Source organism: Calidris pugnax, unplaced genomic scaffold (assembly GCF_001431845.1).
Source record: "Calidris pugnax isolate Ruff unplaced genomic scaffold, ASM143184v1 scaffold8, whole genome shotgun sequence".
NCBI classification, from domain to species: domain Eukaryota; kingdom Metazoa; phylum Chordata; class Aves; order Charadriiformes; family Scolopacidae; genus Calidris; species Calidris pugnax.
In genome coordinates this window covers 20636777-20650152 of record NW_015090830.1, presented here as the reverse complement: position 1 = coordinate 20650152, position 13376 = coordinate 20636777, and the positions used below count along the sequence as shown (strand labels likewise).

The following is a 13376-nucleotide window of genomic DNA, read 5'->3' as shown; positions in this document are numbered from 1 at the left end:
TCTTCCAGGGCTCCCAAATTATTTTTGGTGTTCCTCCTTTCCAGGCTGTAAGGCCTGATGTGCTTTTAAGTGTGTGCTGCAGGCTGCTACGCTTGCTTTCTTTACTCTAAATGCATGGCTTTTCTACCTGACTAATAAAATATTGTCGTTTGTAAGTATGTGAAAAACTGCTGTCATCAAAGAAGGATCCTGCTGCAAGATTTTCACTCTTCTCTTCTTTCCTCAGTTTTAGCTCTGAAAATATTTTAAAAATCTGTACTGGAGCTGCCTGAAAACAGTGTTTGTTTCCATACAGAACAAACTGAAGGCTTATTAGCAGACCCATGCAACCAACGCAAGTTTTGCCAGCCCTCACATGAAACTGTCCCAGAAATCCCGTGCTGAGCTCTCTTCACCTGGGGACTTGGCATTTTTGGATTTGGCTTAACAGGAGTCCCTCCTTCCCACCTGTGACTATTCTGAAACCTCTGTTTTCTGCTCATTTTTTATGGTTCCTTTAATGTCTTTAAGATGCATAGCATTGCAGTGTCCTTTTCTGTGCCTTCCCTGCAGGCTTGGTGGTGGTGGGGATGCTCTGAGTAGGCTCTTGTGGCCACCACAGAGGCCGTGGAGAAGAATTAGGAGAGGAAATAGGCAATTCTGTCCCTTAAACCTTCCTCTCTGATATTGTTGCAAAAACAGAGACTCTGCTTAGTAGTTTGAAGCTCCCAGTTGTCGAACTGTTAAGACGTTTGTGAGGGCGTTGAAAAATGTGCTTTACTCTTCAGCAATTTGTTTTGTGTTCGGGTTAAAACGCTCCATTATGGCATTTTAAATTATTTTCTGAGTTTACGAGATCCCTCAGATTAAAAACAAGCTACCAAATTCAAACCACCAGAATTAGACAATAAAAAATCCTCTACTGTTTAATTTGAGTTAAAGCTTTCAGGAGACTGAAAAAATATCGAATTCCTGACAGAGGAAGAAAAGGGTATATGCAATTTTAAAGGGCTAAACTGTTCAGTTTTTATACTTCCTTTTTTCTTGCTTGCTGCATATTTGAAAAATGGAAAGACCGGGTTAATCTTGGAAGATGAGTCTGTATTCTTGTTTTTCTGTGCAACATGAGAGGAAGAGGCACGTGACTCAAACAAGGAAGGTTCTGCAGAGCTTGTGTTGGTTTGTGAGGGATGAAGTCTATGCTCAAGTGTGAGGACTTGGTGCAGGCCCTACATTTTACGAGAGGTTTTATTGTGAAAGGCTGCCTCGATAAATGATTCATGAGGGCATTAAAAGATGAAGGAAATTGCTTATTGTATCACAGAGCATTCAGCTCTGAAGTTTATGGGAATTAGAGGGCCCCAAGCACCGGGCATTTCAGAAACTTTTTTGTTACATCTAATTATGCTGCATGCAATTAAAAAGTGACAATGTTACAACCATAGGAGCATGGCAAAGTGATAGACTTGGCCTCTGGGGTAAAAGCTGCTAGTATAGTTGTTTCTAGTTTACTCTTGGGCATAGTTCTTCAACACAAGAAAAGGTTGAGGTGATTTGGCAGATCTGATTCATGGTTGGAAAACTAGAAAAGTAATAGTCCATGAATAAAAGATTTGTTTATGTGGAGTTTTTAAGTCTGTGGTCCCTCAGATGGGCAACCAGTGGACATGATAGGAGTTAGAGGAAGGAGCAGTAGATCTGGTGAGGGGGCAAAGATATTTTCAACGTTATGTTTGCAGAGCAGTGCTGGTCTCTGCTGGCAGCAATGGCCACAAACCAGTATGGCCACAGCAGCTACTGTGGCACCTGCCAGCTCTCATGGTTCACAGCTTCCCAGGGTGTCCCATCTGCCCTGGAGCAGAGAAGGTGATAGGGATGTCCCTCTCTGGGCATGCCAGTATGTCTGGGCTGAAAGGAACAAGTGGGTTGTCATGCTCCCACCTTCAGAGGGTGCTTCCCAGAGCATCTGGTGTTATAGGTATGTGTGAAAGCAGATGTCCAGAAACTGAGGTGTAGCTCAAGCAGAAAACCAACTCAGACTCTCTTCTCGTACAGCTCCTGCAGCAGTGCCAAGGAAGAGTGCACTCATTTAGCAATTCTACTGTGTTTTACTTTTCTCAGCCTTGTAACAAGAGGTCCTGGTTCCTTGCATTTTGAACTGCTTTTATTGAATTGAGCATAACTAGTTTTTGTAAGCAGGTGATTACAGTAATCTTGGTAAACTCTACTTTTTGTGACCCCCTTCCATCACATACAATACTAGTTTGATGCTGAATGTTTCTTTCAGTTTCCAAAGTCTTTTTCACCTGTTTCTGTGCATGTAAAAAGCATGGCCACATGGGCCTTTGATCACCTGTTGGATTTGATTGTAAAATGCAGGCAGGTTGCCTACTCTGGGTCCTTTGCAACCTGTCATAGAAAGCTGGGCCATGTCCATCTTCTGTATTTGTCAAACAGAGAGCATCGTGCTGGACAAAGCAGTGTAAATGGCCTGCTGGGAACATTCAGTTGGCCTTTTAGATGGTTGGGTTGGTGAGTTGATGTGATTAAATTTCTGTGTCTTTTGAGGTATTTTCCCCTCAGATGAGAAATGAGCTTTAGACCCACATGTGTTCTGGAGACATTGTCCTCTTTCCCCCTATGAAATGATCTGGGATTGAGCATGTAAGGACAAGAGTGAGGCCAGGGGGTATGGAGGCAGTTTTTTTTTATTTTCACTTTTAATTCTATTTTCTTTTTCCACAGGGTAGGTCTGTTTCTTTAACAACCTTCTACCGAACAGCAAGAAACATCATGAACATGTGCTTCACGAAGGAGCCTACAGTAGCTGAAGTAGAGGTGAGGCCAAGACAAGGGGTGGTAAAAGCTTTTATTTTAGGGGATTTGAGTTTGGGGATTCAGTACAGTTGATGTTCAGGCGTTACCGTAAGCGGTTTAAGGCTGTCTAGCGTGGGAGAAAAATAAATGGTTAGATAGACATGGTACTGATTCTTCCTTTTACAATTTTTTGACATTTTTAATAAAGGTGCTGATGAACTGAGGGAGAGAAAGAAGTATTAATCTGTCATGTGCTGAAGCGCAGGAGCCAAGAGGATCTAAATTCTGTCTTCCTAATTCATTGTTACTTTTAAGTATTTATATTCTTATTTTTAAGCAGCACTGTATGTTGAATTACATTGAGGTCATGAAAGCCCTGTAAATTTCTTGGGTTTATATTTTAATGAGCGATACCTTGTTTGATGAGTTAAAAATGCATTATTGCTTTCTTTTACCACAGCAAGAATATTGGCGGCTAGTGGAACAGAAAGATTGCCACGTAGCAGTGCATTGTGGAAAAGTAGATACCAACACCCATGGGAGTGGCTTTCCTGTGGGAAAATCTGAACCATTTTCAAGGTAAGATCACCAAATTTGCCTGCTTTGTCAACTCGTGCCAGCTGCCCCTTTGTGCTGCGTGGAGGTGGGGGAACGAGGCTGGCAGTGCAGCTTGGTGCTGGGCATGGTGGCAACCAGGAGCGTGCACTGACTTTCTTCCTCTGTGTCACCCCTGAAACAGGCATGGGTGGAACCTCACAGTCCTTCCTAATAATACAGGATCCATCCTGCGACATCTTGGTGCTGTGCCTGGTAAGCAAGTCTCTTTTCTATGTTTCCAGCAGCTGTTAAGTGTCCTCTAAACGTGGTGGTGTAGTCACCAAAGTCTTCTCCCTTTTTCCGGCCCCTCTGTTCCCCAGCTGGCCAGGCAGACACACGGTTGTATGTAGCAGGAGTCATTTAAAGGACTGAAGGCAGGTGTGCAGATAAAGAATTAATGAAGAGTTGAGACTGTATACCTGGGAGGAACCAGTTGTACTTGCAGTATCTCTTCCTGTTGTTGCCAGTAGATCAGTGTTCTTGCTTTGTTGTCAGGGTGATAAAGGACAGAGCCGTGCAACTTCTTTACTTGCAAATCTTATCTGTAGCACTGGGCAAAGCAGCACACAAGTTTTCTAAATGAGTTGTCCCGAGTGCTCCAGCTGCATATGTGCCCTTGCAATTTACTGGTGGAAACACTATCTGAAAGCGTAATTCAGTCTCCTGTGCAGGTGCTGAGTCTGAACAAACCAGCCCAGAAACAGGATCCCTGTTTACAAGTACACGTGCACTTCCCAACATGGAAGAGCCTCCTCTGATCAATGGCATTGAGCTTGAATTATGGGTACTTGTGAATTCTCTAAAGAATCAAGATTTTTTTTACAGCTATTAGAAAACAAATATGTTTAAGGGCACTGGAATGTGCTAGTAGATATTTTGTTAGTGGAAAATGCTGAATTTGTTAGATTCTTTATGAATTATTTCACTCTGGTAGGAAGACTTAAAACAGAAGTGTCAGCTCACAGGTAGAACAACATTTTCAACTGAAGTGCCCTCTCAAACCCTCTTTTAATTAGAAACCGCGGTTACTCGAAACTCATTTTCGATCTCTTTGTTTTAGGAGTGACAATTCCTTGGCTAAATATTGGCATGGTCTTTTCTACCTCATGCTGGTCTCGAGACCAAAATCACCTTCCATACATTGACTACTTACACACTGGTGCTGATTGCATTTGGTAGGTATTCCTGTGCTTTGTTTTCTTCTCGTTCCCCGTGGTGGCTGTCTGTAGGCTGGTGTTAACAGCACCTTGTGTTGGGCCTTTTGCATGAATGAATCTCACCTAGAAGGTCCCGTGTGTGTGATTACAGTTTTAATGGTAAAATGTAGCATAAACTTAGGTGATAAAATACCATTTCCTGGAAGAAAAGTTTCACTTTCTCCTCCACACTGTATTCTGAGCTATTTAGCAATAGACTGTTTCTGCTTAAGATAGGGATTATAGAAAGTTTTCATGACATGGAAGCCAAATGACAGCAAGTCAAGGTAGGCTTTCCTTGGGCTGATAAAGACACGCTTGTCAATCTAGATCCATATTGTCACTTGTAAAATGAATGAATCCATGCTCTTAAGTAGGCACTGCTTTCTTATTTTATGCAAAATATCTTGAACTCTGTATCTACCAGATCCCTAGTATTTTCTCTCATATGAATTTTTTTCATTATCATTTTTAATATGATAATACACTTCTTTTTTATTTTTTTTAATATGATATTCCACTGTCTCACTGTGGATATCACCAGTTAGCTGCTAGCCACATTTCATATTTTGTAGACACTTCATGCAAGTAGTCTTAGCACTCAGCTTATGGGTGGATTTGGACATGGTGAATCCTTCCCGAATTCAATGCCTACACACTACTGCAGATGATGATGAGTTGGGTTGCAGTGGAAGTACAATAGCTGATGGAGGGGTTAGAGGGAGGAGGTGCTGCTGGCACGTCACGTGCCTTTCTGCCAGGTTCCTGGGATGTTGGTGTTACTACCCAAGGGGGTCATCATTGAGAACGATGAACGGCAGGCAATGTAATTGTGTTTCTTGAGCAGAGAAAATGCAATAAATGGAAAAGTAAAGTTGTTTAAATGGTGCCCCCCTGCAAAGGTGAAAAGCTCTTTCCCTTTCAGCAGTTCCCCTTTTGAATCCTGAGCTACGGAAGCCTTTGGCTCCTCGTGTTGTGTGATGGGGGAAGGCCTGCAGGAATCCCTTTGCATCCAGGGGTTCCCATGGTGTCAGTGGCAGCGTCAAGTGCATTTTATTCACCTGCAAAGCCCTTAGCTTTAACTCCCGTATTTCTTAGCTGGCACTGATGTCTGTGGTGCTGACCCAGCTGTCACTGGGAAAGCACGTGGCCCAGAAAAAGGATTTGAAATCTTGGAGGAAACCATAAAAGCAGGAGCTCCTCCTCTCTCTAAATATTGTAAGTTGGAGAAATGTTTGCGATCATACCAAGAGGTAAAGGTAAACACTAGATTATGCTGCAGACCTGGGAGTTTCTGTCACTTTCTGTCATGGGCATTTCATGGCTTTTCCCCCTCGTCTGTGAATCAGGAATCTGTAATCTTCTATAATAATATACTATCAGAACAAATTGTTAAGGAAACTACATTGTCCTCAACCTTAGGTGAGTCTGTTTCTCTCTATGACATTCATCTAGTCTTAAATGACAGTAAATTCTGAATGAAAGACATTCAGGAATCCCGTAATTAAGTTCTGAGGCCACTTTTCATACTGTGCATGTCAAAACATGTGCCTTTTGGGACTGAAGAGACTTGAATGCAGCCAGCCAGAGTTTTAGGGAAGGCTACCCTTTTTGTTTTTCCAAGTCAACAAGAACAAAACCAAAGAAGCTATTTGGTTTTTTGTCTTGATGGGCTTACTTATACGCGTACATAGCTTCAGGTGTGCTTGTGATGATGACCTTGATGAAACATGGATATAAGCAGGAATAGCTCATAAGAAGGAAGAAGTAAAACACCTATGTCTATAAAAGCTATTCTTCAGCAAGGCTGCCAGGCTGAAGTGTTAGGCTAATATGCATTATGAACTCATTACAACTTTTAATATTGCAATAAAGTACCCAACTTTATTGAGGAAAAGAGTAATTTAATAACTCTAGGTCTGGTGTAATATCTGGAGTAGCCCTGACAGCATTGTGTGAGAAGCCTACAGAATGCTTCAGTGATAACAAAGCAGGTGACTGGGCAGCAAAGCTCTTCTCTGTCTTGCCAAGTCCACTCAGCATCCAGAATTCTTCTCTTCCAAGGACAGATCCCTGTGGTGCTAAAATTGGTGCTGCTTCATTTACCTGTAGATTGCTCGGGTCACTGTCTAATCTCTCAGATTTACCTCCTGAAGAGGAAGCACAGGAGAACTCAATTTTCATGCAGGGCAGAGGCCAGTGACTTAACCTTTTTATTCAGGAAGGATCCTCAGTGCCCATTAAAAGAAGAAAATCTTGTTCTGCCCAAGACACTCGGACGTCTATGCTGCTGCTCACTTCCCATTTTTATAGGTACATGAAGAATTGTGAGTGAGTTCTAGTGTAACTAGAATAATACTCTACACACGTGCAGCTGTTCAGCAGCTGTCACTGCCAGCAGTGCAGGTACTGCAGAGAATTTGGTTCACAGAGTGCCTTTAAAACTGCTGTTGGGACTTGATCCTTATCAAGATGAGGTTCTTCCACTTCACCCCCCTATAACCCTAGGATTTCTTAGCAAGGTCCTCATAATTCTCAATACGGATGTAACGAGTCAGTCTTACATACACCTGGGTAAACAGTTCATTAGAGCCCTTATTGTGGCTATAATTAGCTGTACAAGTAGATATTGTCATCTTTTCTGGTTCTTACAAACCAAAGTTGTCATCAGTACAGTGAACAGTAACGATGTGGTCAAATTGTAGCAAGTAGAGCTTCCTACAGACCAATCCAGCCGGATAACTGTATGGTGCACACGGAGTTAATATTAGTGCATGTTATAAGTGAATATCCTGGCAAGGTCTGTAAGGCCAGCAGAACATTTTATGAAATTGGTGGAGAGACAGGATGGATGGCAGGAAAACTGCACCCTTTTCCCAAAATTTTTCCAGATTCTTTCTCTTCTCTTGTTGCCAGGCTTGGAAAAACATTTCTCTGTGTGTGTCAGTATTTGTCTGACATGGGCGCAGATGGGCTCCAGCTTGAGGTCTCATTGCTTAAAGTGAACAGAGATAATCTCTTGTTGCCAGGCTTGGAAAAACATTTCTGTGTGTGTATTTGTCTGACATGGGCGCAGGTGGGCTCCAGCTTGAGGTCTGATTGCTTAAAGTGAACTGAGATAAGTCATTATAAACCTGGAGATGCTTTTTCTTTGCCTGAGTGTAACAAATCCAAATACAGTAATGTCACAGGGTAGCCCAGCACGGCAGCAACTGAAGACAGGTTTGGGAATCCCAGGATTTGCACTGTGTTTTCCACCAAGCTGTGCTGTTCAGTTCATTAGGTACCAACTACCAGATCTTGGGAGCAGGTATCTCCTGGGTGGACATAACCCATTACCCTTCTGGCAGGGTGCAAACAAGAGCAGCTGCTAATTGTCACCGTATCACCTCCCCACATCCAGCAAAACAGCCGTTCTCTGGGTGTATGAAGCTAAGCCTGAGACCTCCTACATTTCCTCTTGTCACTTCTGCATAGGGAGCACTGCTGGCAGTGAGCACGGAGAGGACATCTGCCTCTAAAGGAGAGGACAATGTGCAACTCGGCATATACCCAGCAGAGTTGGAAATCTCTCTTGCTGCTTTGGCTGCTCTTAGTCACATCTTTCTTTTGTTGCAAGGGAGAGGAGGGATGTGGGTTTGTTTAGTAAGCAAGGCAAGAAGGTCTTAGGCTACTTTGTGTACCAGCAGCAAAGGTGGTTTGTGGTTTCTTGATTATTACGAACAGAAAATGTTATTAAATAAAAAAAATCCTTTGGCTAATGCACAGGTAATAAATATAACCATTTAGGATAAAGATAACAGAACATCTCTTGGTGCTCATAAGATGCAAACTTCTGCCCCTAATAAGCTGTTTGGGTGCCATTAAAATGAACATCATTCTTTGCTGATTTCTCTCCTCTGATTCTACAAAGCACTGAGTTTTCACATTTTTGTTTGGGGGATTTTGTGTTCTTTGGCATCGCTCGAACACCATCAAACTGAGTCTAAATAAACAGCTTTCCATGAATCCTCAGTGTTTTGCCAGAAAGAACTGCATGGGAAAACCTGTGTTTAATTTCTTTCTTTTAATCAATGTCCTGCTCTGAACTGCTCGTTACTGCGTAGCTGTGGACCGTTATTTACTCAGCAGTAAATCTTTCTCTTTTCCTCTGACAAAACAACAGGTATTGCATTCCTGCTGCGGAGGAGAACAAACTTGATGATGTGGTACATACCCTGCTGCAAGCCAATGGCACTCCAGGGCTGGAAATGCTTGAAAGTAATGTAATGGTAGGTTAATACTGGGAGAGGTATTCCCATTTGAGAACGCCAGGCTAATCAGAAGGCTGGTTGTTTGGGGATTTATTTTGGTTTTGTCTTGCACTACAGCGAGGCAGAGGCTGTTGTTAAAATCTGGCTACTTTCTACTTGGAATATTTACCCACTTGACATTTTTCTAACAAGGCTCACGTGTTACAATGTTGAAATAAAATTAAATGTGGCAGTGCAATAAACGTCCATTTTTAATGCTGTTCATAACGTATTTAACCCCACAAGGGGAGTGTTTTGCAATCAATTAATCTGCCATGATTGACACTTTATGATGCCAACGTGGATATGAGAAGCCTAAATCTTCAAAGGATTTAAACATATTTTTGGCTCCCCTGTTTATTTTGTGGATAACGATTTCTATTTAGTGCATTGAAGCATAAATTTGGGAGCCCACAACCTAAAAAACTGCCTCAGCTATCCCTGTTAGAGATGTTAACAGAAGTGCGGTAGCAAGGGGGATTCAATGCCAAGTCTGAAGAGATTGGGATGGAAAACTGAAGGACTGGAATTGCTTTCTGAAGTAGTAGATAGTATTGTTTTGAGGCTTTGTGTTTGAAAGTTAAAACTGTTGGTTTCAAGAGAGCCACTTCTGTAATTCTCACTCCAGACACTGAGCTTCAGCATGTGCAGAGGGAAGAGAGAAATCAAACAGAGCTGAGCTGTTAGAGCACAGCTTTTCTCCCAGGCAGCATGTGGCAGTGCCCAGCAAGGAAGGGGATCTAACTGTAAAAGAAAGTTCTGATTATTTTTTCTTCTTTCTTTCTTTTTTTTTTCTTATTGTTGTTTTGCTTTGGTGTCTTTCTAGATCTCCCCGGAAATCTTGTGTAAGGAGGGGATCAGGGTGCACCGTACTGTACAGCAGAGCGGGCAGTTTGTTGTCTGTTTTCCTGGATCCTTTGTGTCTAAAGTGTGCTGTGGCTACAGTGTATCCGAAACGGTGCACTTTGCTACCACCCAGTGGACAAGCATGGGCTTTAAAACAGCCAAGGTAAGTTGAGAAAAGGAGGTAAAATGGATTCACGGCCCTGCCGCCTAAAACGACAGCAAAGCAGACATTCCAGGATTGATAATATTGTGAGACTAGTGCGACTACATCTATTTTTGTGGACTATTCAATAAGCAAAGGAAAAATAATCTGCAAGGCATAAGACGATCGAGTGTTTTCAAACCGATAGCTAAAAACTTCTCTACATTTGAAACATTCAGAAGATCGTCCTGCCTGCAGAGCAGTTTGCGAGGAAGCTTTTCAAAAATCCCTTCAGAGCTAATAATATATTGTATTATGCTTACTAATTTTTTTTCTAAGTGTTTTCTAGAAACATTAGAATCTCAGGTGCAAATATCTGAATAACTGTGCTTGTTAGCTCCTACAATAGGCAGAGTCAATTAATACTCACGGCGTATCGCTTGTCTTTCTCTGCCCCTTCATTCAGGAAAAGCTGTTGATCAGGGCAATTTCAATTTTAATCCACTTGAAAATCCCTAGGTTCACTGGGCAGCCCATCCAACACTAAGCTGTAAATAAACCCAACTTCCCATTCCCTTTTCACACAACTGAGGCAGGTTGTCCAAAGAAACAAACAGGTGAATTGCTCAATCATCATGATTTTGGCTACATTTCTCTGTTCTTGGACAAAGAATATGCGTCACTAATTGTGTTCCCAGCCTCCTCAAATACACTATGGGTTGCAGATGCTATTTTGGTAGTGTTTTATAGCTAAGTCACCAGTAAATTATCATTTACAGCTTCAGACCAAGTGGTTAGTAAGTAATTAAATGTAATACGTCCAGAGATAGGTTTTGGTTTTTAGGGTTAATGGAATTCTTACAGCCTGGTTATACTAACTGTATATTAACTTAGTTTGAAATAAAAGGTTATTTTATTACAGATTTATTTTGGGGGAAGGTGGGAATTGTATATTTGTGTAGGTAAGGAATGAGAATCCTGGGCTAACCTTTTTGTCTGAAGGTACACGATTATATTAACTCCATATGTTGTATTTATTGTTTTACTGAACACTTGTTTGATATTGTGAAAATGCCACTTCTGTAAGAGAAAGAAATCACTATGCAGCAATTAAAAAGCTCTTCTTTGTGCCTCAAATTCTGAAGAACAGTTTCTTTTGATTAGTTTTTAAGAGCTTTGCACTGGGTAAATATAAGCTGACTGAAAATCCAGCAGATTCCACTCTATTATAACCTACCTTGGAAAGTGAATTCATAACTCTCACAAACTTGATAAGAACCACAGATAAGAATTTATATCAAAATAACTCTGGAAACACCTACTGTACCTGCTGTATTGTTATTTTCCTTTTTTTCATTTTCTTCTCCCTCTTCTTTCCTCAAACTATCTTATGTTCTAACTCAAATTTTGGAAATTCTTCCTTGGTTCCTTCACTTTGACAAGGCACTTTGCCATTTTCAAAGGCTGGCCAGGATTGTGCTTTTCAGAGGTTGTGAGAAGTTCTGTGTAATGACCAAGATTCCCCTTTTGGACTATTACTGAACTCTGTCAAACATCTGTACCTTCCTGTCTGTCCATTCTCGGCAGCAATATTGACAATTTTCAGCTGTTTGATACATTAAGTTTGTTTTCATTCTGTGATTCTGTGACCTGATTTTTTTATAGTGACTCTCTTTATATTACTAAACAATGTTGTTTCATTTCATGTATTGAATGACTGCTCAATCTTCCTTTAATATATGAAAAAATGAAATTCTGCATCCGAAATTGCATTGATTTCAGTTTATAAGGAGTTGGGATAATTGTTGGAATAAAGGCGTTTCTATAAAAGGCCTGTGTAAAAGGGACAGGCAGGTTTCACCGAAATCATATTGTGGAACTAGATTGCTGGCTTTTTAAAAGCACCTTAAGAGCTCTTGAAATTTTAAACTAAGGATGAGGGAGAAGGTTTCCAGGTGTGGTGGAAGAGCGTGTGTTTGCAATGGCAAAGGGGTAACTCCATGTCCTCGAATAAGAAGTTGGGCAAAGTCAGTAAAAGTAATTTAGGAAACAGGAAAACAGAATATTGGACTAAATGAATGCACGCTGGTCTAGAGGTTTGGAAAGAAGGAATGTTTGGCTTTAAAGGAGGGCTTTGGTGGAATAGGGCCTACCAGGTGCTTGATGGAAAGAAGAGACAGCCTCTACCGTAATTCAAGAGGAAGAAGTATGTAGGAGAGATGGAGTTAGTCCCCCTGTTGGAGCAGCAGTGCTGCACACAGAAGAGAATTTACAGTCCAATAAGCCAGGTGTAAGTCTGTCACCAGTGACGGGATCTCTGTGCACTGATCTCCCCATCCTCAACAGGACAATGACGGTGTTAGCACTGTGCTCCTGACAGCCCAACCAAGAGGCCCCATGATACCACTCCTTGGTTCCTATCACAGCTCTCTTAGCCTGAGCAGACTGGGTTGCTTTCAGACGAAACCAAATGGGAGGAGGCACTCCAGAAGTGTACCCAGCGTCCTCCAAACGGTGGTGGTGGTATGGCCACAGAACCAGGCTAGACTGCTCTGAAGTCAAGCTATTGGCCTTTCACATTGGTGTCCAGTGGGTGTTTGTGTCCTCGGCATCGACTGTTTGCTCTGCACATCCCCTTCTCCGGCTTCGCCATGCTGGGTGCTGTGTAGATGTAGCCTGTGTCACACCAAAGGAGATCAGAGAAGCTTTGAGGAGAGGACATAGGGTGATAATGGGAAATGCTGGTCTCCTCCCCCTGGCTGGGACAGTGGTTGTGCCAGTGTGTGATGCCAGAACTGAAGTGGCTTCAGGGAGCAACAAGTCAGGAAATCCATGCAAGGAGAACAAACTGTTGTCTCGCTTCTCAGGAATGGTGGAGCCCAGTTCAAAACATCACCATCAAGTAGCTGCACTGGGATGGTGAGCAGAGATTAAGAACCTTGAAAGAGGAGAGAAACGCAAAATACCCAGCACTGCTGTGGTGTTTCATTTCAAATGAGAGCCTCGCATAAAACCAAGGCAGCTCGTTAAACTGAGAATGCAGAAAGAAGGGTTAAGTGTTTGCGTGCAGCAAAGAAATTGTTTAAAGATGCCGTGTTAGAGGCTCACAACACATCCATGTTGCCTAGCAAAAAAAAAACTTGCAGAAGGCAAACCCCCACTGAGCTTGGCATGGGTGAACACCAGGAGAAAGGAGTCTGTTTGAAACGAGACCAAAAAAATCCCTTTTGTGTCTATAAGATAAAAATATAAGTAAAACAGTTGCTCTAGAAAGATGCGTATAAATACACTCAAATGCAGACCAAAAAGAGATTTCAAAGAACAACTTCCTAAAGACCAAAAGAAGAAATGAATGTAGAAAAGAGAGAGACCAGGGCGATCAACAGAACTTTTGCAACAAGGTTGTGGCCCCCAGGCCTTGAAACTTTTGGAAGGGTGTATGGACAGAGAGATCCAGTTGACTTGAGTCTGTGAGCATTTCTGGAAGGTTCCTCAGAAGAGGCAGTT

The 13376-nt window shown here is 42.0% G+C and overlaps 1 protein-coding gene across 3 annotated transcripts in view; it reads left to right on the top strand.

The window, feature by feature from the left end:
* Positions 1-13376, top strand: part of JARID2 (jumonji and AT-rich interaction domain containing 2) — a 227433-nt gene that overhangs the window by 204124 nt on the left and 9933 nt on the right. For all 3 annotated transcript variants that reach the window (XM_014940871.1, XM_014940870.1, XM_014940872.1), the window contains 6 exons: positions 2725-2817; positions 3257-3375; positions 3536-3606; positions 4454-4568; positions 8755-8860; positions 9708-9890. In XM_014940871.1, coding sequence (XP_014796357.1) covers positions 2725-2817; positions 3257-3375; positions 3536-3606; positions 4454-4568; positions 8755-8860; positions 9708-9890 — 687 coding nt within the window. The remainder of the gene's footprint in view (positions 1-2724; positions 2818-3256; positions 3376-3535; positions 3607-4453; positions 4569-8754; positions 8861-9707; positions 9891-13376) is intronic.